We start from the raw sequence: 25,411 nt of genomic DNA, 5'->3' as shown, positions 1-25,411 counted from the left end.
GAAGGATGTGACTCTATGGCAGAGGAGAGGCCATGGTGAATGATGCATCTCCGGAGACTGAGTGACATTTTTTTTTTTTAATTGAGCAAAATTCAAACAAAAAGATTCGACAATACAAATTCGTTAAGTATACAAAAGATACTAGAATCAAAATACAACATTGAGAGAACATAACGTAAGAAGGAAGAAAAAGAACAACAAAAAAAAAGAAAAAATTACATACATATACATGGGTGTAGCATCTAAAAAAAGTGTCATAGGATACCTAAATAAATTATATGTAGCTTAAGAGATGCGAAAATAAACCACTCAGGTCGGGGGATGGAGAACCGAAGGGCTCAAATTAATATACCAACTAGAGATTGGGGCCCAAATCTGTACTCCAAATAACTTTCTTGCCTCTAGTACCATAAATCGAGATCTCCTGTTTGTATGTGGCCAAAAATCGACTAAGCCACATTTGAAACGTAGGAGGCTCAACGTCCTTCCAATGGGCAGCCAGAATAATACGGAAAATTGCGGTACCAAGAAAGATGATTCTTTGTTTATCAATGCTATGACCAAGGGATTCATCATGACCCATCAAGTATAGGGTTTCAGAATCTCGTACATTTCTCCCAAATATCTGAGTCCAGAATCCCATGATCATTGCCTTTAATAAATCCAGCTTGGGGCATTTGGCGAACATGTGAATTAAGTTTGCCTGAGGTTGTCTACATCTTGGGCAGTTGTCGTGAGCCCGTAATCCCCAAGAAAATAGTTTGGCTGGTGTAGAGTACAAGTTATATATAACTCTGTAATATTGGGCTTTAAGATTAGAGGCAATAAACAGTTTCGATGAGAGGGCCAGGGAGAGGTCTATATCAATATTAGGATTACCTAACCTTACAGCCCAAGCTTGTTCAACTCGCTCTAAATCATCCGGAGATTTTTCCATCAGCATCTGATATAAATTGCCGATGCTAGTGGAGCGTTTCCCGATGATTGAGAAAAAGTGAATACTATCTAATTTGATTCTGGGGACACAATTATGAATCGATGTAAGCACCTGAAAGTATTTGAAAAGATCAGTAGCAGGAATAGTATACTTCTGCTGTAGCCACTCAAATGAGGGAGAAGTATTTTGACCGTAAAAGTCCGCAACTGTATTAATGCCTAAAATCTCCCATCTCCGAGAAATATTATCGTTAAGGGAGGCCGAAAGAATCGAACTATGCCACAACGGAGTGTATTTTGTAAATTTCGGAATAAATAGTTGTTTAGATACAAATTTCCAAACATTCCATGCATCCTTAACTACTTTTAACTTAATTTTTTATAGTATGATGGTTCAACCTGCCTTAAAAATAGACCTTGACACTTGGACCCAAGACTCAGCTCATAAATGGAAGGGATATAAGATGTAATAATTGTTGTGGTAATATCTTTGCGATTTAATAAAGGACCCATGTGTTGAATAAGTGTTGCCCATAAATATAGAGTTAGGTTAGGAATAGCTACCCCCCCCCCCTATCTTGAGGTAAAGTCAGGAGTGGCAAGGCTCTTCTGATCTTTCCAAAGCTCCAAATGAATTTAGACATGGAGGAGTCAAGGATCTTAATAAAACTACCTCCAGCCAATAGCGGAATAGCCCGGAACAGATAGAGTATCTTTGGGAAGACAGCCATTTTTAGATAGTTAGCTCTTCCGATTATTGAAAGATGTAGATTATCTACTCTCCTGAGATCATCTTTTATTTTATTAACTAAAGGAGTATAATTTAGGTGGTTGATTTCATTCAGATCAGAGGAGATGCTAACCCCCAGATAGGTAGCCTGATTCACTTTATAAGGGCTTTCAAATATAGTGTTTTTTGTGCATAGAACCATTGTTTTGTCCCTATTAAGGGAATAACCTGAGAAGGAACCGAAGATCTGGGTGGCTGATTCAATTTCTTGGATTGCGTCAGCAGGATTGGTAGTTAAAACAGCCACGTCGTCGGCATACGCCAATACTTTTGTCGAGAATAGAGCCACCTTAACAGGTTGAATAAAGGGCGAGGAAAGCAGCTTTAAAATTAGGGGATTAATATAAAGGGAAAATATTAACGGGGAACAGGGGCAGCCTTGCCTCGTGCCTCTTTGTATCTCGATAAACTCTGACTCAAAACTACAGATGGAGAGTTTAGCCTTTGGGTTAACATATAAAGCCTTTATGGCATTAATGAACTTGTGTCCAAAGTTATTAAGTTCCAAGATGTTCCACAAAAATTGCCATGAGACACGGTCAAAAGCCTTCTCGGCGTCGAGAAGTATCAACGACATCTCTCCCCCCGTGGCGCCCATGATGTCAAATAGGGTAATGACTCTCCGGGTATGATCCGTAGTACCCTTCCCGGGAATAAAGCCGTGCTGCCACGGAGAGACAAGACGCTCGATCACCCGACTCAACCGGTTAGCAAGGACCTTGGCATATAGTTTTGAGTCAGAGTTTATAAGGGATATGGGGCGATATGAAGAAGGAAGCTGTGGCGGCTTACCTTTTTTGGGAAAAATCACTATATTAGTGTGTTTCCAGGATTCAGGCGGTGTTGCATGATATTGAACCCCCAAAAAAAGATCCAGTAGATATGGAAGTATTTGTTTAGACAAAGCCTTATAAAGGTCCAAAGGAATTTTGTCGGGCCCTGCAGCCTTGCCGGTTGCGAGATCAGCTAAAGCAAGCTCCAATTCCGTGATTGAGATTTCTCTTTCAAAATCTTCTTTAACTGATTCTTCAATCAGAGGATTGGGTTCTAGAGCTGGGATCCATGTATCGAGAAATTGTTTTATATCTCCACCGGAATATAAATCTTCACTTTTATATAGCTTCTGGTAATACTTCCGGAAAATCCCTGCAATATCCTGTGAAGTGGTGTATTGCAGACCCTCATATTCAATCATCTTTATCTTGTTATAAGATTGTTTTTGGCGTGTTCGTAGGGCTAGTTGCCTACCTACGTTTTCTCCGGATTCGTATATGTTGTTTTTATTTGCTTGATATGTTTCAGCGGCTTTTCGAGTTAAGGAGCTATTAATTTCAGTCTTTAAAACTAGTATTTTTTGAAGAGTGTCAGAGGATGAGTCTCCTTGATGAATCTGGGTAGCGTGATGCGCCTCAAGATTAGATAGTTCCAATTTAAGCTTAAGGTTAATGCTATCCTCTATCTTTTTAGACTTAGCCACATAAGATATAGTTTCGCCCCTTAGTGCTGCTTTGAAGCAGTCCCATACGATCAATCTGGGTGTGCTGAATTGATTACAATCGAAGAATGCCTGAGCCCAGGAAGTTATATGAGTTACAAATTCCGGGTTGACAAGAAGCTTCCTATCAAAAGACCATTGGTATTTGGGTCTGATAAAGTTCGACAGATCAAATATGAGAGTCAGGGCATTGTGATCGGAAATTGTTTTTGGGGATTTGATTATATCAACCAAGTCCGATTCAGCTAAACATGTCAAAATATAGTCAATTCGGACATACTTGCTGTGCGGGTATGAAAAATACGTAAATCCAGAATCGGTTTTTTTCTTCATATTCCAGACATCAAGTAAATTATGGCTATCCATTAATTGGCGTAGGGCTCTATAAACCTTAGGCTTACGTCCTTTATAGTTCAAAGGTAGTTGGTTGTCTATAAAGGTTCCTAAAGTGATATTAAAATCCCCGCAAATAATAAGGGGGCCCGGCCAAGAAGCCAATTCTATTTCTAGGTCACTAAACAATAGGGGATCGTCCAAATTTGACCCATATAGTGTGCAGATAGTAAGACCTAATTTTAGTTGAGCTATAGCCCATCTGCCTTGTTGATCAGCTAGTCTGCGTCTAGCATCACCAATTGCAGATTTTACCAAGATAGCGACCCCCCGTGTTTTAGTGGTTTGAGAAGTGGCTACAATCACATTGTACCCAGGAATCTTTAGCAATTCTTTATCAGATTCAGCAATATGGGTCTCTTGTAAGCATAGAATATCGACGGGATCTTGTCGTAACAGTTGAAATAATTGTGCCCGTTTATTTCCATTACTAAGGCCTGCGATATTCCAGCTGCAGAGTTTTACTCTCCCCATCTAAGATCATAGTTCCCAACCCTGGTCTTCAAAGCTAAGTAAAAGATATAACCAAAAACTGCAAACATTAAATTTATACACTGATTCCCTCTTATAGGGATCATTTGATCCATCTGTAGAGTTTTACTCTCCCCCTCCAAAATGATAGGCCCCGAGCCTTGTCTTAGAACGAAGTAAAGCGTACAACACCAAATTGCAAAACACAAACTTATAAACGGATTCCTTCTTATTAACATCCATTGATCCATCATACTCAAGAATATTTGATGTTGCCTTCTTTGAATGAGATTGCTCAATTTTATATATTTTACCCTACCCCTACCCAGCACCCTCCACCCCCCATACACCAACCACCAAGGCATTTAGACTCTATAAGAGTCTGTGGTGATGGTGAAACAGCCCATGACCAGTACCACAATGAGGAAAAAAAAAGAGTTATATGGTCAAACAAAAACAAGAAAAACTCATAAAATTAAGAAATGCAATATTATGTATTAAAGAGAGAGTAGAGATAAAAGAGAGAGCGAGAAAAAAAAGAGAGAGCTAGATCAACACAAAAAAAAGCAGTATATACTATCTCATAAACCTATTCAATAGCCAAAGCTCCTTTTTCCAAAAAAAAGTGAAGTACACATGAAGTATACATGAAAGACAGTTATAGGTGAGCCAACCGGGACCATCAAGACCACCAAGACAGTAAAAATATGTTATCCTAAGGAGTGTTACATGCGATCTCTGTGCTAAACTATAATCAGCCTTAAATCATTTTGACAAATTCTGTCCAGGTCAGTCTCGATATAGAGTGGATATTCAGCTATTAGGCCTGAGGTCAGAAAATCCTCGTACTCATGTTAGGCTATCTAAGAATTCCTTGGCTTTAATTTCTGATGTAAAAAATGTAGCCTGACCATTATAGATGACCTTAAGTTTCGTACGGTTATTAAGGTAAACCTGAGCTTTTTTTTCCAGAAAGGGTTTGATCAGCTGGCGAAGGCGCCATCTCCTCTCCACAGTAGTGTTACAAAAGTCAGGCCTGACAAAGTAGGAAATTGAATCTCCGCTATGGCGCGCTTCAGGTTTTACTTTATCAGCAATGGCTTGGCGGAGAAGGAATTTTCCGAAGTGTACCAAAACGGCACGCGGGTACCTCCCCTGCAGTGTAGAGGCCTTCAGGGTAAATGGAATTCTATGAACTCATTGGACTTCAAGGTCCCAATTCCAGGATGCGAGTTCAGGGAGTGTGTCTTTGAATAGCTGAACAATGAAAGAGCGTATATCCTTGCCCTCGCTTTTACCTACAGGCATCCTGCAGTGATAGCTAATAGATCCATCAGGAGCTGCCCAGTGGCTTAAAGTTGTTAGAGGATGAGTCAGGAACACTATGACAATTCACGTTCAGACTTTTTTATTTTAAATAATGTTGTCCCTTCAGACTCTAGGAATTACATTTTTGGGCATTTACCATCCTTTGCTATTTATTTTAGAGACCGTGTGATGTTATAAAGCTGTTTAGGAACACCAGAAATGTCAGCACCATATATACCTGCTATCCAAGAATGTTTATGAATGTTAACTATATTCTATCTCTATTATAAACAAGTTGGCACATTTCCTGCCATTCTTGTCTTGTTCAATTCTTGCTTTAATATCTTAAAATCCTGAAATTGCTTACAAAATAAAAAGTAGGATAAGATAAAAATTGCAAGCAGTATACAATAGAATATGAGATATCAGATCATAGAAAGTGATAGCCTTCGAGGCACAGTTATAGAGGCAAATCTTAATCCCCTGTATAGCCCAATCCTCAGGTGGAGATGACACAGTGGGGAAATACATTACAGCTGTCAGAGGTCATGTTCCATTCTCCTACATGCTTCTTATTCATGACATAAGCATATTGGGTGAATCAGCCTAGAATCACAGGCACAATTTACTATTTACTGCTTAAGCAAAGATAGTATAAATCTCAATAAAGCATAAGGCAGTTAGGATGATGAAGACACAATAAAAATGTTAGAAGTTTTCTTGCTGTTTTCGATATGCATAAATTGCATCTTTGTATTTATTTTTATATTCTGTTTTAGTACCACTCATATTTTATGGTTTAGGTTAGAAGTTTATTATAAATATTTAAAAATGTATTTCCTATTCTTTCTGGGTTTGAATGTTATATTCATAAATGAATCAGGTGTTAGAGTTCCACTGTGTCCCTGACCTCATCTTGTGGGATTTATTATTCCCAGTAAGTACTTATTATGAAGAACCGCTCAGTGTTTTAAATATGAATTGCAGTCCAAAGGGATTTCTAATGCATGCTGGCAGTTGGACTGAGTTCTTGCACCTGGAGGTGAGATATGAGAAGGATGTGACTCTATTTCAGATTAGAGGCCATGGTGAATGATGCATCTCCGGAGACTGAGTGACATTTGTAATGATTTGGCACTCACCCACCTCTAGGATGGTATAATTTGAAACCCTAATCTGGCTTCTTCCTTTGGCTATTGCATAATGCTGCTGTGTTTATTAGCTGACTTGATGCCAAGTATTTCAGGATTTACATTTCAATCCAACTTTAAGTATGGCATTTCCTTCCTGCTCAAGTCAGCTCAATAGCATCTTAGGCTCAGATTTATCAAACTTTTCCACTGTTTTTGCTTAATGAAAGTGATGCAAAGCATCAAATTGATTTTTCTGTTATTTATTTCCTGATAATATGAAGGTAATTTTTATGCACTGATGCAAAGTTTTTACACAGCTGAAGAGTTGGTCTCACGGTTGTTGTCCATGTAATGTTCCAAATGCAGATTCAATTGTTCTGTTTAATTCAAATGGTCAAATGATGGTTGTGTTGCGATAGTTTTATTCTCATCATTTTTAACATTGTACTTAGATTTTTGTGAATTGCTTTAATTTAGAGCATTACACTCTAGCACACTAGTCAAAATATTCAAACATGGAACATTTCTTGAATGGTTGCCTTTGAAATTTGGCAACAGTCTGTATTGACTCTCCACAAGTAACACATTTCTCGTTGCTATTTCAGACACTCTTCAGAAGGAAAAAGGTATGTGAAATTGCATTAAAACAAGGGTAAGGGCAAGCACACATCCAGTCAAGGTAGAGTACTTCTGTTACACATCTTGTCTGAAGATTGTTACTTCCTGTCTTGCAATATTTGCTCATCATGATGTTGGGAACTATATTTTGCTCTACAGAGGGAAGGATGAGAAGGATGTGACTCTATGGCAGAGGAGAGGCCATGGACAACGATGCATCTCCGGAGACTGAGTGACATTTGTATATGGTCTGGGATGCCCGCCACCCCTTCCACCATCAATCCCAATGGTAGGAGACAGACACAGTTTGAGCTTTTGGAAGGCAGGGGGCCTCAGGACCCCCTCGGCCGTATTTATTAAAATATGAAACAAAATTTAAAACTTTAAATAAAACGTTTCATTTATCATGTACAAAATTCAACTTCCATTAAACTTGATGAGGACAGGTATTGAGGCTAACCGTAACAAATCTCTAATACAAAGATTTCCTAGCCAAGTCTAACATCATGGCATCGTGCATTGTATACGAATTTTGTACATCCTATCGTTAAGGGCCAACGGCAAGGTCTTAACCGGTGTCAGATCCCTATCACCAAATCCGCCCTCTCGTAGTGGCACCTGCGCTGAGGGCTGTACCCTCGTAGCCAACCGTAACTTCCCTTGCATGGGGGCCCCTTTTCCACTCGGCGCCATCTTAAGGTCGTCCGAGATCCCGTGCGGGGTAACCGTAAGAAAGACAGCGTAGACTCCCCCCCTTTCCCCGCACTCTCTTCCACCGCAGCGGCTATCCGGCCCTCGGGAAATTCCTGGGAGGGGCTTATAGCCGTCTCCCCCTGGGAGGGGCTTATAGCCGTCTCCCCCTGGGAGGGGCCTATGGCCGTCTCCCCTGGGCGATCCCATCCGTATTGGGTGCCGCCCCCCCATGGGAGGGGCCAATGGCCGCCTCCCCCCGGGCGCTCCCATCTGTACTGGGTAGCGCCCCCACTAGGGACCTTGAAAATTGCTCACGATCATGACCTTACCGCCCGACCGAAGACTAATAAATACGACAGTTTTTAAAAACCTATTTACTGGGGAAAACAATTCATACAAAAGTAACACGCAATTAGGTGCATTTCTCCCCTTACCCCCGTCCCTGCGGAGCAGGTGTCCCCCTATAAACACTGTAAAAGAAAAGGGGCACATGATACTTGATAATACCAATCTACAAAGGAAAAAGAGGCCTATCAATAGGTCGTCCTTTGCGTCAACAAATTCGGACTCAATCTGGACACGACGTTCTGTGCCCTACTCCATGTTGATCATTACTTTGTTTCCTCCCGAACTTCTGCCTCAGGGGCTGGTGGGTGGGTCAAAAAATTGCTGCTTGTTCCTTTGAGGGCTCACGAGTGATGAGTGGTGCATCCTTCAGAGCGCGGGAACAAGAGGACGCCTGCTTGGGTCCCGCGCCTTTTAACCTATTCCAGGTAGGCGGGCGGTATCCCCCTCCCGCCCTAAGTGCACGGACTTCCGGGCGGGGAGTTTTAGGACAATCTCTCATGCGGCAGGGGCATGCTCCGGCTACATCACTATGGATATACCAGCCGGGGCACGCCCCATGACTGCAACAGGTTTCCCGGGCAGGCGGGGCACCAAGCCATACGTTCGGAGTGACCGAGTGGTCCCCCCTTTCCATATGGTCTGGGAATGCCCGCCACCCCTTCCACCATCAATCCCAATGGTAGGAGACAGACACAGTTTGAGCTTTTGGAAGGCAGGGGGGCCTCAAGACCCCCCCGGCCGTATTTATTAAAATATGAAACAAAATGTAAAACTTTAAATAAAACGTTTCATTTATCATGTACAAAATTCAACTTCCATTACACTTGATGAAGACAGGTATTGAGGCTAACCTTAACAAATCTCTAATACAAAGATTTCCTAGCCGAGTCTAACATCATGGCATCGTGCATTGTATACGAACGGCAAGGTCTTAACCGGTGTCAGATCCCTATCACCAAATCCGCCCTCTCGTAGTGGCGCCTGCGCTGAGGGCTGTACCCTCTTAGCCAACCGTAACTTCCCTTGCATGGGGGCCCCTTTTCCACTCGGCGCCATCTTAAGGTCGTCCGAGATCACGTGCGGGGTAACCGTAAGAAGGACAGCGTAGACTCCCCCCCTTCCCCGCACTTTCTTCCGCCGCAGCGGCTATCCGGCCCCCGGGAAATTCCTGGGAGGGGCTTATAGCCGTCTCCCCCTGGGAGGGGCCTATGGCCATCTCCCCCTGGGCGATCCCATCCGTATTGGGTGCTACCCCCCCATGGGAGGGGCCAATGGCCTCCTCCCCCCGGGCGCTCCCATCTGTACTGGGTAGCGCCCCCACTAGGGACCTTGAAAATTGCTCACCGATCATGACCTTACCGCCACAGGCCAGATAGTTGACCGATGATCTGCCCCCCCCCACACTCCTATAGGTCATATCTCCTCAATCCCACTAGCCAGGCTAGAAGATCCCCTGTCAATATGTCATTCCCCTCCTTGGACAGGTGTACGCCATCATGAGAATAACAGTGATCCCCCCAGATGCACCCGTGAGGTATACTGTGAAGGTGGGCGGACCGAAACAACTTCTCCATCTTATTGTTGACCCTCTTTACCGAATGGCTCAACGCTGTTGTGGATCGCCCCCCCCTCCATACCTTCCTCTGCACCATGTACGACCAAGCTAGTGTGCACTCTGGGAGGGTTTTTGCCAACCAACTAACTGTTGTCAGTATCTGCTCGATTAAGGCCCGTCCGCCCAATCTCACCAAGTCATTGCCCCCAATGTGCACTATGACTACTGATGGCGGTGACCTGTGCCGCCCTAACAATTCTTTAACAAAACCTTGCAGTTGGGCAATGCCCAAACCGCCCCGTCCATAGAAGGACACTGAAAAACCGTATTCCCCAGATGTATGAATCACATCACCTGCTCTGAATACATCCGCGGCCCGTCTCACGTATGAGTGGCCCACGACCCAGACCACCCGTTGTCCATTCCTTACTCCAGACGTGGTGGATAGCTGATACTGGGCTGGTCCCAGTTCCCGTCCTGCGTCACAGGCCCGTGAAACTGTAATCCAAACAGAAGAGAAACAACGTGAGTGCACATCCTTAATGAATCACAACATATGCAACCGCACGTACCGTTTAAAACAGTCCGAAGACCCTCGCCCCAACTGTTTAACCTTGTCTGCCTGCAGACCCCCGGCCGTTGCTTCTGTAGCGGCCCCAATTCTGAAAGAATGAGTCCCAAACTCACTCGGGTTCAAGCCCGCTTCCGCAATTGTTATTGCTAGCACCTTTTGAAACTGAAATTATGACAACGGGGTGCCATCCATATGCCGCAGCAAGGCCCCACCCCATGTCGCCACCCTTTGCTGTAGGTAAGCCGCTACATGGGCCACCGGACAGCAAGGACTACCAGGAGCGCGCTGCAACACTATGCTACTCCCTTTGGCCTCTTGGTCGGTCTTGGACCTGGCAATCGTGATGAGCAGGGAATCCCCCCTCACCTGCACATGGTCCCTCCGCAGACCCCCCTCGGTATCCTTCTTATTGGCAGCCACTAGTTCGCCTATTCGCAGGGCACCATAGAATGCCAGCGGAAACGCAGCCCGGAATAGGACAACTTCACTAGCTGAGGAGCATGTCGCCTCCAGTGCAGCCAGCAAGATGGTTAATCTGTCAAATCCTATCGGATGCCTAGTATCCTTCTTGCGCCCCTCTAAGCGCCGCCAGCCGCACAGCGCCTTCCTGACCATGAAGAAATCTGTGGGGTCACCGACCCCTCGGAGCTGGGTCATAAACGATATGGCGGCCTTATACCGACTGGCGGTTGCCGCTGACCGTCCTTCCTCGTGAAGAGCCACTAAAAATTGGGCGAAGGCGCCCTCCTGACCCCATTTATGCTCCCATGTGGGACCCAAAAAGGCGCAGTACGCACGGAAAGCACCTTCATAAGCTTTCCTTGTCCTGAGCCCTAGACTGGCTGCCACGAGGTCTTGTAATCCTGCACGCAGATTTGCCACAATGCTTCGGGAAATGGCGCTGCCGCTAGCTCCGCTGCCGGTAAAAACTCCCTGAATGCCAGCATTTTGAAATGAGAGAGTGCATCTGCCGCATTATTCAGTATACCCGGCACATGTTTTGCCCTGAATTGCACATTCAGCTTTAAGCACTGTAACACAATTTCTTTTAGCAATCGCAATATCCATTTGCAGCGTGCTGCCTGTTGATTAATGCATTCAACCACAGTCATGTTATCAGACCAGAATACCACCGAGTTATTCCTGAGTACTTCCGGCCATGCCAGTAATGCTACCCAGATCGGGAACAACTCCAAGAAACCAATGTTACTCGTCAGGCCACTTGACGCCCACCATGCTGGCCACCTCAGGGCCGACCAGCGATTTCCTAGGATGGCGCCAAAGCCTACGCTGCCCACCGAGTCTGTCCAAAGACCCACTCTGCTGATGAGGCCGGTGCCTTGGTCCAGACTACCCGGCCATTGAAGTCCGCCAGGAATGCCAGCCAAATGAGCATGTCCTGGCGAACCTCGGCCGACAGCCTCGTGCGATGGTGGCCTTCCTTGAGGCCCACTATGGCCTGTGCGATGGACCGCGAGAAAGGTCGAGCCATCGGCATCACCCGCAGCACAAAATTCAGCTGTCCGACCGTTTGTTGCAACTGGTGTAAAGTCACCTTACTGCTCTTAAGACATTGCTGCAAGGAGGCCCTGAATTTGGTGACCTTTTCCAATGGCAACCGGAAACAGCCTTCCACAGAGTCTAGTTTGATGCCCAGAAACTCCAGGGAGGTAGTCGGCCCCACCGTCTTCCCTGGTGCCAACGGCACTCTGAAACCCCGCATGAGCACGCAAAATTCCTGCAATGCCTTTGCACAGTCCCGAGAGCCAGCTGGGCTGAGGAACAGGAAATCATCCAGATAGTGCATTACATGTTGATGCCCTGAGGCCCTTGAGAAAGCCCATTCCAAAAAAGAGCTAAACATTTCAAAATACGCACAGGTAATCGAACAACCCATCGGCATGCACATGTCCATGTAATATCTTCCCTGGAAGGCAAACCCCAACAAATGCTGATCCTCCGGATGAACCGGCAGTAGCCTAAATGCAGATTCAATGTCTGATTTTGCTAACAGTGCCCCCGGACCCAGGTCATTCAACATGGCCACTGCGTCATCGAACGATGCATACCTCACACTGCATACGCCCGGATCAATTGCCTCATTTAAAGAAGCCCCTGTTGGTGCAGACAGATTATGTATGAGTCTGAACTCGCCTGGCTCCCTCTTGGGAACAACCCCTAATGGGGAACACACAAAATTGGCCGCCGGTACCTCTTCAAATGGTCCCGCAACCCGCCCCAAGCGAACCTCCTTTGCAATCTTCGCAGCGACCACAGTCAGGTTGTGCGTAACAGATGCTTGGTTCCTACACCATGGGGAGCCTCGAAAGTCACCCGCCGGGATCCTGAAGCCCCTTGCGAAGCCCTTCTGCAGGATCCCGGCGGACGCTCGATCAGGGTATATGATTAGCCAGGGGGTCATTGCCAAAATCGCCACGGGTGATTGGGTAATCCTCCGTGACCCCGTGTCACTTCTGCTGAGTACCCCCTTTCCCTCCGGAAACATTGCCCTTGGATCGCCAGCTAATTTCGTGGTGGGATGTATTGCCACAACTTGCGCAGGCATGCTTGAACCTGCATGTTCCCTGCGGCCTACTACATGTACCTTTGTTGAAACCCCAACATACCTTTCGCTTGCCTCCATTAACACCCGGTCTCGACTGAAAGTCACCCCCGTGGGTTGGCCGAAAGGGCTGCGGCTGCTTCTGTGGAACAGCCCTGAAACCATTCATGCTCAACCCCGTGCCTATCGCCGGGCCTGGCGCGAACTGCCCATGCCAAGATACAGTGTCCAGGCAATCCCAAGTCAATGATTCATTAAACTCCTTTGCTTTTCTAAAAGACACATCATACCCTTTCCATGCGTCTCCCCCGTATTTCTCATGGTAGCCCACGATCCTGCTCTGGTAGCAGTTCAGGGCTCCCAACAGTTCCGGTGTGCGCTCATGTATTATTGCCCCAAACACATTGAAGGCCCTGATCCAAGTCGTCACAGTCTCCTCCACCCTGAATTCCGCCATTTTGGCCCTCCATTCGCTTGGGTGTAAGAAATCCTTCTGGGTCTTGGCATACTCAAATTCCTTATTGTCGGTCAACAACGAAAACATATTAATGTACTTGTCGGCCCACACCATTTCTTTCGTAGCCATCAGCACATGTTGTGCCGGGCTTTCCCGCCTTGATGGTATAGAATCTTGCCGAGCTTAAAAGAACCTGCCGGCAAGCTGAGAGGGCCTGGAGGAAGTCCTTTGATCCCGTGCTTAAATCACTGTACTTTGCCCAGCTCAAGAACTATCATAGAGCCATCTGTCAACTGAGTTCTCCAATAGTCCTAATCCTTCCAAACTTGTCTTCAAGGTACTTAAAGATCTGATGGGGAAACGGACTACCTCGATAGAAATCTGCACTGACTCACACTGTGAGAGTCTGGCATCCTTCTTCGTGGAGAAGGTGCAGGCAATCTACCGAGGTTTTACATCCTCCGTTCCCGAGGAGGCTCCTCGTGCTGTGAAGACTTTGGTTGTGGAAACTCTGTCCTCCTTGCCGGCTATGTCTACTGAGGTATTTGATACTCTGAGCCTCAAAGTTAAATCGGGTTCTCCTTTAGACCCGCTGAAGCCGGAGCTTTTTACGCTGCTCCCGCCTATGTGCCGTGAGCCCATCCTGGATCTTATCAATCTTTCCCTCACCGAGGGCGTGGTTCCTCCCTCCTGGAAGCAAGCTGTGGTCAGCCCTATTTTGAAGAAACCCAATCTTGACCCCTTGCTCCCGGAAAATTACCGGCCCATTTCCCTCCTGCCTTGGACCGCTAAGGTCACTGAGGCATACGTGAATACCATCCTGTCTACCCTTCTCTCTCGTAATAACATTCTTGACGAGAGTCAAAATGGGTTCCGCTCTCAACACAGCACTGAGACAGCTCTGCTCTTTATGATCGAGCATTTGCGGTCAGTGCTGGATGCGGGGCAGACTGCGGCGCTCCTATTGTTAGATCTGAGCGCCGCATTCGACACGGTGTCTCATGACATTTTGTTGCGACGTCTGGAGGAGGTGGGTATTAGTGGGAAAGCTCTTGAGTGGTTCCGCTCCTTCCTTTCGGACCGGTTTTTTAAAGTAGCCATTCCACCAGGCCAGTCCTTGTTCCACTCTCTGGGTCTGGGAGTCCCTCAGGGCTCCGCTTTAAGCCCTACATTGTTCAATCTGTATGTGAAACCGCTGGCTGCTGTCGTCAGGGAATGTGGCCTTACCATGACATCGTACGCCGACGACACGCAGCTGGCGGTGACACTCAGTGGGGACCCTGAGGTGAATGCTCCCAGATTCCGGGCAGGACTTATAGCTGTGGCTAAGTGGATGCGTAGCAACTGCTTACAGCTTAACGCTAAAAAAACCGAGGTCCTGATCTTAGGGAAGCAGACGGAACTTTGGGGAGACCAGTGGTGGCCTCCCGAATTGGGCGCTTCTCCTACTCCAGCGGCCGAAGTTAAAAATGTGGGGGTCTGGCTGGATTCCCATCTTTCCTTTGCCAGTCATACAAAGAAGACAGCAGCTACCTGTTTTGGTATCCTGCGAGGACTGCGACCTGTCCTTAAGTTCTTCGACCCCCCCACGCGGCAACTGGTGGTTCAGGCCTCCATTTTGTCGCGATTGGACTATGGGAGTGCTCTGCTACTTGGAGTGAACCAGGCTGAGGCTTCAAGGCTGCAGATTGTGCAGAACGCTGCGGCACGTGCCATCGTGGGCCTCCCGAGACGATGTTCTGTCTCCTCGGTCCTGACCTCCCTTCACTGGCTTCCGGTCAGACAGAGAATCAAATTTAAGGCTCTCTGTCTGACATTTAAGATTCTGAAGCTTTCCTCCCCTCCTGCTATTGCGGGCCTCATTTCTCCGTATCTCCCTACACGGTCCCTCAGGTCTGAATCTCTCCATCTGGCGATCAAGCCTAGGTTCAGACTGAGTAGGATGGGAGGGCGCTCTTTTCGTGTCCTGGCGGCTGATTTATGGAACTCCCTCCCGGTACACATTCGTGCCCTGGATAGCCTTACTCTTTTCAGACGCGCCATTAAAACTCACCTGTTCGCTTCGGTTAATTGATTTCTCTTCTTTTCAGCTCTGACCTGTTGTGTTGTGGTATCTGATCAGGCGCCAGGACGCCCCTTCGCTGGGGCAGCTGTGCGCCTAATAAAAGTTATTAACATAACATAACATAACATAGCACCCTCCCCCATGATTGGGAGCGATCTCTTACCATCTTCCGCCAGTACTCCGGTCTTGTCTGTCGTTTTATTCCGACTCTCTCCCGCAGCGGGGCTCGTCACCTGTAGGCGGACAGAAGGCATTTTCCAGCCCCAGAGCTTCGTGCCCGTCTGAGCTCCTCGATGATTTGCCTGGCCTCCGCAGCTGGATCGTCCCCAGCCCCGGTCTCCCCCGCTCCCTTCTTTAACCCCTTCCACGCTCATGACGAGCTGGGCTCGTCATGAGGTAGCCTCCTCGCACGCTCATGACGAGCCCAGCTCGTCATGTAAAGTGCGGTTTTAAAAATCTCAGCGTGCGAGCGGAATTCCGCCCGCACGCATGCGGTTAACCAAGGTAATACCGCTGCCAAGTGCATCGCCAGCTCTGGGGGTATCTGTTCTTTATCTATTGGTGTGATAATCACCGGGATTGGTAATCCCCCTACCGGGGCGGACACCGGGTCAGCCGGCGGGGACACAGGGACGGGCAGGACCTCAGTCGGGACCGGGGCCTCGCTAGGGATCACTTTCCCTTTCCTTAACTTATGCTTATTCGCCCCTGGGGTGCCATTCGACAAATCAGGCCCCTCAACCCTCTTACGTTTCCCGCCCTGCGCTTCCACCTTTTTCTGAAGCGCCGCTTAGCTGCGATCCATTCGGTCCATTTTACCAAATTTTCTGTCCATCGCCGATACGCGGGTTACCAGTGTACGAAGCATCCGTTCCATCTCGGAGCTCTTTCCATTCTTTTTTCCAGGCATATCCTCTGGTCTGCTCTTCTCACTTGCTCCTTGGACTTTTGAGCACGCCTGGACAACTGAAACAGAAAAGAACAACAATTACCACGTTCAAAAAATTGTTGCTTGTTCCTTTGAGGGCTCACGAGCGACGAGTGGTGCAACCTTCAGAGCGCGGGAACAAGAGGACGCCTGCTTGGGTACCGCGCCTTTTAACCTATTCCAGGTAGGTGGGGCGGTATCCCTCTCCCGCCCTAAGTGCACGGACTTCCGGGCGGGGAGTTTTAGGACAACCTCTAATGCGGCGGGGGCGTGCTCCGGCTACATCACTATGGATATACCAGCCGGGGCACGCCCCACGCCTGCAACAGGTTTCCCGGGCAGGCGGGGCACCCAGCCATACGTTCGGAGTGACCAAGTGGTCCAACCTTTCCAATGATTTGGCACTCACCCACCTCTAGGATGGTATAATTTGAAACCCTAATCTGGCTTCTTCCTTTGGCTATTGTATAATGCTGCTGTGTTTATTAGCTGACTTGATGCCAAGTATTTCAGGATTTACATTTCAATCCAACTTTAAGTATGGCATTTTCTCCCAGCTCAAGTCAGCTCAATAGCATCTTAGGCTCAGATTTATCAAACTTTTCCACGGTTTTTGCTTAATGAAAGTGACGCAAAGCATCAAAATGATTTTTCTGTTATTTATTTCCTGATAATATGAAGGTAATTTTTACGCACCGATGCAAAGTTTTTACACAGCTGAAGAGTTGGTCTCACGGTTGTTGTTCATGTAATGTTCCAAATGCAGATTCAATTGTTCTGTTTAATTCAAATGGTCAAATGATGGTTGGGTTGTGATAGTTTTATTCCCATCATTTTTAACATTGTACTTAGATTTTTGTGAATTGCTTGAATTTAGAGCATTACACTCTAGCACACTAGTCAAAATATTCAAACATGGAACATTTCTTGAATGGTTGCCTTTGAAATTTGGCAACAGTCTGTATTGAATCTCCACAAGTAACACATTTCTTGTTGCTATTTCAGACACTCTTCAGAAGGAAAAAGGTATGTGAAATTGCATTAAAACAAGGGTAAGGGCAAGCACACATCCAGTCAAGGTAGAGTACTTCTGTTACACATCTTGTCTGAAGATTGTTACTTTCTGTCTTGCAATATTTGCTCATCATGATGTTGGGAACTATATTTTGCTCTACAGAGGGGCTATTTACTATACTATGTCTCATTTATACACAAACAGAAGTGCTCTACACAGAAAGAAAGGCAATTCCCAATCCACACAGCAGCAGAAAACCCCAAGATTGTTACCAAGTGATTTCACTGCAATTAGACACTTCTACTCCATTTTCAAAATCTCAGGAAATCCTCATTATGAAACTCATAATCTATTATAGGCTACCTGAAATGACATATCAAAAGAATGAATTTCCAAATAATTATTTGGTTTTAAACAAAAAAGTTTTGAGATTTTAAAGATTTCAACATATTGTATATTAGATATGTTTTAATCCTTTTTATAACCTGCAATAAATGTATTACTTTTCAAAGACCCCAACCAGAATAGTGCTAGGCAACTTGATGTAATAAACTTTAAAAAAAATATCGAAATGATTGAGGGATTTTTTTTAATGTATCAATAATGTTAATGTGATAGGTCAGTTTGAAATGCATAAACTATCTTTGACTATGCGAAACGATATATCTTATGGATATATGTTATTTCAGACATTTTCCAAAAAGTAGTTGGAACACTTGGAAACACCTTCCATATAGCTAGTACTACCCTCTGTCAGTTGTCCTTAATCTGGTTACTTTCACCATCAAGCAATGTAGAAATAAATTGCACATACTCAAAACAATACTAACCTTTACTTCTCTATATTTATCTGATAGGTGATTTAATTAAAGCAAGAGGTATGTATTTAAATTGAGCAATAATAAATGGATATTATAAAAAACTAAATCTAGTGAGTTCGTAATAAATGTTTTTGTTTACACAGACAATCTCCAAACAGAAAAAGGTGAGTGCTATAATTTATCTTCTAATATAGAAGCATTGGATGAATTATGATCTCTTACAGTGGCATTTTGCTGCCACTGTACAGAGTAAATCCTCTATCCCAGTTCAAGCCTTGAAAATGGTTTTTGTGTCATTATAATCAGGGAACTTTAATGGTATGTTGTCTAAAGGTCTGAAGGATTGAAATATTTCTTACTTGATACTCTGACTCTGGAATGTTGCCTAGAAATATATTAACAGTTTAAGAAATGAGCACTGAAATTTAAGTTCGGTTATGAGAGTTCAAAGAATACAATATACATTTTTATTGTTTTCTTGCTTAAGGTCATACTAAAAGAAAAGGGCACCAATGTTATATTGTTTTCCTCTCTAGTCTTTACAACATTGAGATGTATTGACCTCACTTTATGCGTTCTACAGTTTTCTTGTGAAAGCTTCCAATCCCGTCTTTTGATTAAGTAAGACACTTCCTCTTTGTGAATATATTTTCCATTTGCCATCTGTAATGGTCAGAGACCTGCCTGTCTTAGAAATCCACTGCCTATATCTCTAAAATAAGCATTTCCATAACCTAGTAAACTTGGCTTTATTCAGGCTTGTTGTAAAAGACCTTCTTCCTGGTCACCTAAAGCATACACGGGGAGAACACAGGCAGCTGTAATTTACTATGTGGAGATTATGAAAACTATTAAAAATTATTATAACCTGGCAAATGTTCCACCCTGTCAATCTTGTCACACCCTCTGACTTAGAAGTGATTCCCATGGTTGAAAACCTTGGTCACTCAGGAGATGCACTGAAGAATTAGTTGTTTTTTTTCCAATTAGGAATAGTAGCCACCCACCAGGGAAGCCCAGGCCATTGTACTCGATGAGTTATGAGGCTTTTATGCCACATATCAACCCAATAACTTAAGAGATGCATAGAGAGTGTTGTAAGTACTTAATTCTTTAAAGGTCCGCACCGAACGGATAATAACCAACATTGAGCATTAATGGCCATTGCAGAGTTGTCAATGACACTCCCAGTAAGTAAAAACAGACAAGGATAGTCACACATTGCTTCGTGTGTGTGCTGTATGGAGACATTGAACTTATATCTAGAAGTAACAATCTGTCAGCTGTGCCAAAGCTCAAGCTCTGTAATGTTCAAATCATCAAAGTACAACTTTACCTATAGGACCGTAAACATGCGCAGTGTGAGAAACCATCATGATAAACAAGTAGAACCCAACCTCTTCTAAGGTGCAAGGAATGTGTTTGTCTGGCCAAACACAGCCCAAGGGATAAAGGTTACTGCTCCAGAATCCCTTTCCAACTTTGAAAACTCTTTATTTACCTACAGGCATCCTGCAGTGATAGCTAATAGATCCATCAGGAGCTGCCCAGTGGCTTAAAGTTGTTAGAGGATGTGTCAGGAACACTATGACAATTCACGTTCAGACTTTTCTATTTTAAATTATGTTGTCCCTTCAGACTCTAGGAATTCAATTTTTGGGCATTTTCCAATCTTTGCTATTTATTTTAGAGAATGTGTGATGTTATAAAGCTGTTTAGGAATACTAGAAATGTCAGCACCATATGTACCTGCTATCCAAGAATGTTTATGATAGTTAACTATATTCTATCTCTATGATAAACAAGTTGGCACATTTCCTGCCATTCTTGTCTTGTTCAATTCTTGCTTTAATACCTAAAAATCCTGTAATTGTTTACAAAATAAAAAGTAGGATAAGATAAAAATTGCAAGTAGTATACAATAGAATATGAGATATCAGATCATAGAAAGTGATAGCCTTTGAGGCACAGCTATAGAGGCAAATCTTCATCCCCTGTGTAGCCCAATCCTCAGTTGGAGATGACACAGGGGGGAAATACATTACAGCTGTCAGAGTTCATGTTCCATTCTCCTACATGCTTCTTATTCATGACAGGAAATAGCTAACTTGCTATTTTATAAATAAATCATAAGCATGTTGGGTGAATCAGACTAGAATCACAGGCACAATTTACTACTTAATGCTTAAGCAAAGATAGTATAAATCTCAATAAAGCATAAGGCAGTTAGAATGATGAAGACATAATAAAAATGTTAGAAGTTTTCTTGCTGTTTTCAACATGCATAAATTGCATCTTTGTATTTATTTTTATATTGTGTTTTAGTACCACTCATATTTTACGGTTTAGGTTAGAAGTTTATTATAAATATTTAAAAATGTATTTCCTATTCTTACTGGGTTTGAATGTTATATTCATAAATGAATCAGGTGTTAGAGTTCAACTGTGTCCCTGACCTCATCTTGTGGGATTTAATATTCCCAGTAAGTACTTATTATGAAGAACTGCTCAGTGTTTTAAATATGAATTGCAGTCCAAAGGGATTTATAATGCATGCTGGCAGTTTGACTGAGTTCTTGCACCTGGAGGTGAGACATGAGAAGGTTGTGACTCTATGGCAGAGGAGAGGCCATGGTGAATGATGCATCTCCGGAGACTGAGTGACATTTGTAATGATTTGGCACTCACCCACCTCTAGGATGGTATAATTTGAAACCCTAATCTGGCTTCTTCCTTTGGCTATTGCATAATGCTGCTGTGTTTATTAGCTGACTTGATGCCAAGTATTTCAGGATTTACATTTCAATCCAACTTTAAGTATGGCATTTTCTCCCAGCTCAAGTCAGCTCAATAGCATCTTAGGCTCATATTTATCAAACTTTCCACTTTTGCTTACTGAAAATGATGCAAAGCATCAAAATGATTTTTCTGTTATTTATTTCCTGATAATATGAAGGTCATTTTTATGCACAGATGAAAAGTTTTACACAGCTGAAGAGTTGGTCTCACGGTTGTTCCAAATGCAGATTCAATTGTCCTGTTTAATTCAAATTGTCAAATGATGATTGTGTTGTGATAGTTTTATTCTCATCATTTTTAACATTGTACTTAGATTTTTGTGAATTGCTTGAATTTAGAGCATTACACTCTAGCACACTAGTCAAAATATTCAAACATGGAACATTTCTTGAATGGTTGCCTTTGAAATTTGGCAACAGTCTGTATTGAATCTCCACAAGTAACACATTTGTCGTTGCTATTTCAGACACTCTTCAGAAGGAAAAAGGTATGTGAAATTGCATTAAAACAAGGGTAAGGGCAAGCACACATCCAGTCAAGGTAGAGTACTTCTGTTACACATCTTGTCTGAAGATTGTTACTTCCTGTCTTGCAATATTTGCTCATCATGATGTTGGGAACTATATTTAGCTCTACAGAGGGGCTATTTACTAGACTATGTCTCCTTTATACAAAACCGAAGTGCTCTACAAAGAAAGAAAGGCAATTCCCAATCCACACAGCAGCAGAAAACCCCAAGATTATTACCAAGTGATTTCAGTGCAATTAGACACTTCTACTCCATTTTCCAAATCTCCAGAAATGCTCATTATGAAATTCATAATCTATTATAGGCTACCTGAAAAGACATATCAAAAGAATGAATTTCCAAATAATTCTTTGGTTTTAAACAAAATAGTTTTGAGATTTTAAAGATTTCAACATATTGTATATTAGATATTTTTTAATCCTTTTTATAACCTGCAATAAATGTAATACTTTTCAAAGACCCCTAACCAGAATAGTGCTAGGCAACTTGATGTTTACTTTATTCGATAAAAAATTTCATCATAAAAGTATACAATTTATACAGTACATTAAAAAGATAAAAGAGCAGGGACCCACCAATCCTATGTAAACATACATCATCCCAAACTACTCAATTTTTCTAAAATTACTGAGATATAAATGTACAATTTATACAGTACATTCAAAAGATAAAATTGCAGGGACCCACCAATCCTATATAAACATATAACATCACATACTACTCAAATTTTTTAAATTGCTAAAATATGCGCTAAAAACAGCTTCATAAAAACCATAAAAAGTCACTTCCTGCCTGGGGGCCAGCTGGCGGTTAGGTTACATGGGGGTATACTTGGCCCTCCTTGTACATGTCTGACATGCACTACCCAAGTATTTAGCTACCCCACACACCATAGCAATAGAGGACGTATCAGTACAGAGGACCCGTAGGGCCATTTTGTGACATCTAAGGCCCAACCCCTTGCAGGGTGGTTTTAACCATATCTTCCTGGCAACCCTATATGCCGGGCAGGCAAAGAAAAAGTGAGCCACTGACTTGTTGGGGGCTGCACAGCCCGGACAGGCTTTTGGTAGATCTCCTGGATTTTTCCACCCAGAGGAGAAGTCATTCACCGGTAAGGTCCCGAGCCTCAGTTTTAGGCAAAGTGATCTGTCCAGTGGTTTCTCTATATAATCAAGGAAGGGTTCAAGTTTTCTTGTCCATTTGATCTCAAGGAAACGCTGGGCAAGAGGTCCCCGTTCCCATCTGCGTGTGGCCATCTCTTGTACCCAGTCCCAATAGAGCTTCTTAATCACTGGCTTGGGAGGCGGTGTTTGGCTCAACCATACTTCACTTAAGCCCAGTTTCACAACCAACTGTTTCAAGTTGCACAGCCACTTGATCTTATTGCCTGTGTTGAGGAGGATGATTTCATCTAAAACTGCAGTATAATTGTAAAGCTCCTGCGTCCTTCTCAGACGCACCCAGAAGAGTAGTGGGCGCAGAAGCACTATATCTTTTATGGGACGCCTACCTAGGTCTAACCATAGTGGAATTAACGGAGTGGAAACTGGGAGGGCCACCAAGTCTCTCATAAACTTATTTTCAGACGTGACTAGCTCAGGTATATTCTCGAACCCCCACAACTCGGATTCGTATAAGGCTGCCGGCAATACTTGACCATCATAAATTGCAAGAGTCGGTGCTACAGTTTTGCTCCACGACTCCCGCTGTTCCCTTAGAACCACCCCTGAGACTTTTTTATGGTTTAATAACATTTTGGCCAGGTGGTCTTTCCATTTCATCCGGCTGTTTACCCTGACACCCAAATAGTCAAAGGAGTCGACCAACTCCAAGGGGACACCGTTGAGCGAAACATTATTCCTGAATCTCTTGGAAGGTGAAATGGCCATAAGCTTTGTTTTAGAGGTGTTGATGGTGAGGCCTCTATCAGTGCAAAACACACTAAAGCGGTCCAACAGTTTTTGAAGACCTATGGGGGTTTTAGAGATCAAGATGGTATCATCCGCGAAGAGTAGAGTAGGTGTTTTTTCTCCCGCCAGGGATGGCGCATCTGCCACTTCCTCCCTCAGATGATCCACCACTCCATTCACAAAGAGGGAGAACAGGGTCGGTGCCATTACACATCCCTGGCGGACTCCACTCCTCACAGGCACCTTTTCTGTCAGTTGTCCCTGGGTGCCCCATCTGATCCTCGCATAGTTCCCCTCATGTAGCTTCACAATAAGACCCAAAAGTGGCCCTGGAAAGCCCATCTTCCCCAGAATATCCCACAGCCTTGCACGAGGGACCAGGTCAAACGCCGTTTTGAGATCTATGAATGCCAGATAGAGGTTACCCTTGTTGATGGTCACGGTCTTCCAATAGATCGCAAAAAAACGGAAGACCTGGTCCATCGTGCCCACCTTCTTACGAAACCCTGATTGGAAGTGGGAGAGAACATGCTCCTCTTCCATCCAGACACCCACCCTAGAGATGATGACCCTGCCAACCACCTTCTGGATCACGTCAATCAGACTGATCGGTCTGTAGTTGGCAGGGTCATCTCTTGCGCCCTTTTTGTACACTGTTACCACCTCTGCTCCCTTCCATGAATCTGGCACAGGGTACCCCTTAGAGATCAAATTCATTATTAGGGCGATTAGTCTGCCCCAGGCATCAGGATCATTCAAAAGGAGGTCCCCTGGTATCCCGTCCGGGCCAGCTGCCTTCCTAGGGGTCAGATGTCTAATGGCCACTATTACTTCAGAGGGCAGAAATGGTTCTTCGTGCTCCACTAGGGATTGGGTCCTGGAATCTAAATCTACAAGAGATGAGTCTAATACTTCTCTCCCGTCATACAGTGTAGAGAAGTGGGAATGCCATTGTTGTTCCGTTATGTGGTTAGCAATCGGTGGTACACTTTGCTTCCTGGCCTTGTTAATCAGATCCCAGAACAGCATGGCATTCTTCATGTTGGCAGCGGATTTAAGGTCCTGCCAATGTTGTTCCTACCACTCTCGTTTAGCTAACACTATCGCCCTCGCATACTCCTTCCTAGCCGCTCTAACGAGTGAGGGATTCTTTTTAAGCAAGGCGACTGTTAACTCCTTCCGTTTCGCCTTACACTGGTCTGAATACCATGGGTTACTGGAAGTGGGCGGTTTGTTGTTACCTCTGCCTACTTTGCCCTGGGCTACAAAGTATTGTCCTACTTCCTCTATCGTATTCTTGTAAGCCAAGGAGAATGGCGGCCCCTGGTCACTGCCATTTCTCAGATCGAGGTCCTCCAACTCTACTGTCAGTTCTGCTACATGCGCCCTTATCCTCTCAAGATTCCCTTTCTGGAGTTTACCCTTATCCCATTTCAGCCTGCGATTGCCATTGCAAGGGACAACCTCGATGGTTGTCTTCAAGGGGGATTTATTCCCACTTCCCTTTATTTTACCCCACCTTATCTTCATGCATAAGGAGTTGTGGTCACTGTCCTGAGAAGGTACGACCTCCATATCTATTAGGTCGCACCATAGTGTAACATCCAATAGGATGTAATCCATTCTGGATGGGCCATTAAGCCTATTAAAGGTCCTTGCTCCTTCACGGTCAGAGATTGTCCTACCATTTAGTGCTCTTAAATTGAATTCCATGGTCAGGGCATTGATCTGGATTGCCCTTGCTGACCATTTTCTAATCGGAGCTAGTGACAGGGCTGGGATAGACCATCTAGAGTCCTCCTCGTCTATATCAACTTGATGTAATATACTTTTAAAAAAATATCGAAATGATTGAGGGATTTTTTTTAATGTATCAATAATGTTAATGTGATAGGTCAGTTTGAAATGCATAAACTATCTTTGACTATGCGAAACGATATATCTTATGGATATATGATATTTCAGACATTTTCCAAAAAGTAGTTGGAACACTTGGAAACACCTTCC

The 25,411-nt window shown here is 44.3% G+C and overlaps 1 protein-coding gene across 1 annotated transcript in view; it reads left to right on the top strand.

The window, feature by feature from the left end:
- Window positions 1–25,411, top strand: part of LOC144752361 (butyrophilin subfamily 2 member A2-like) — a 613,785-nt gene that overhangs the window by 364,888 nt on the left and 223,486 nt on the right. Inside the window, exons 10-13 of the mRNA XM_078640296.1 lie at window positions 17,333–17,353; window positions 18,200–18,220; window positions 18,307–18,327; window positions 21,429–21,449. Of these exons, the coding sequence (XP_078496422.1) occupies window positions 17,333–17,353; window positions 18,200–18,220; window positions 18,307–18,327; window positions 21,429–21,449 (84 nt within the window). The remainder of the gene's footprint in view (window positions 1–17,332; window positions 17,354–18,199; window positions 18,221–18,306; window positions 18,328–21,428; window positions 21,450–25,411) is intronic.

Source organism: Lissotriton helveticus, chromosome 5_1 (assembly GCF_964261635.1).
Source record: "Lissotriton helveticus chromosome 5_1, aLisHel1.1, whole genome shotgun sequence".
NCBI lineage: Eukaryota > Metazoa > Chordata > Amphibia > Caudata > Salamandridae > Lissotriton > Lissotriton helveticus.
Note: the sequence above shows the minus strand (reverse complement) of the source record. Positions and strands in the feature narration are given on the sequence as shown.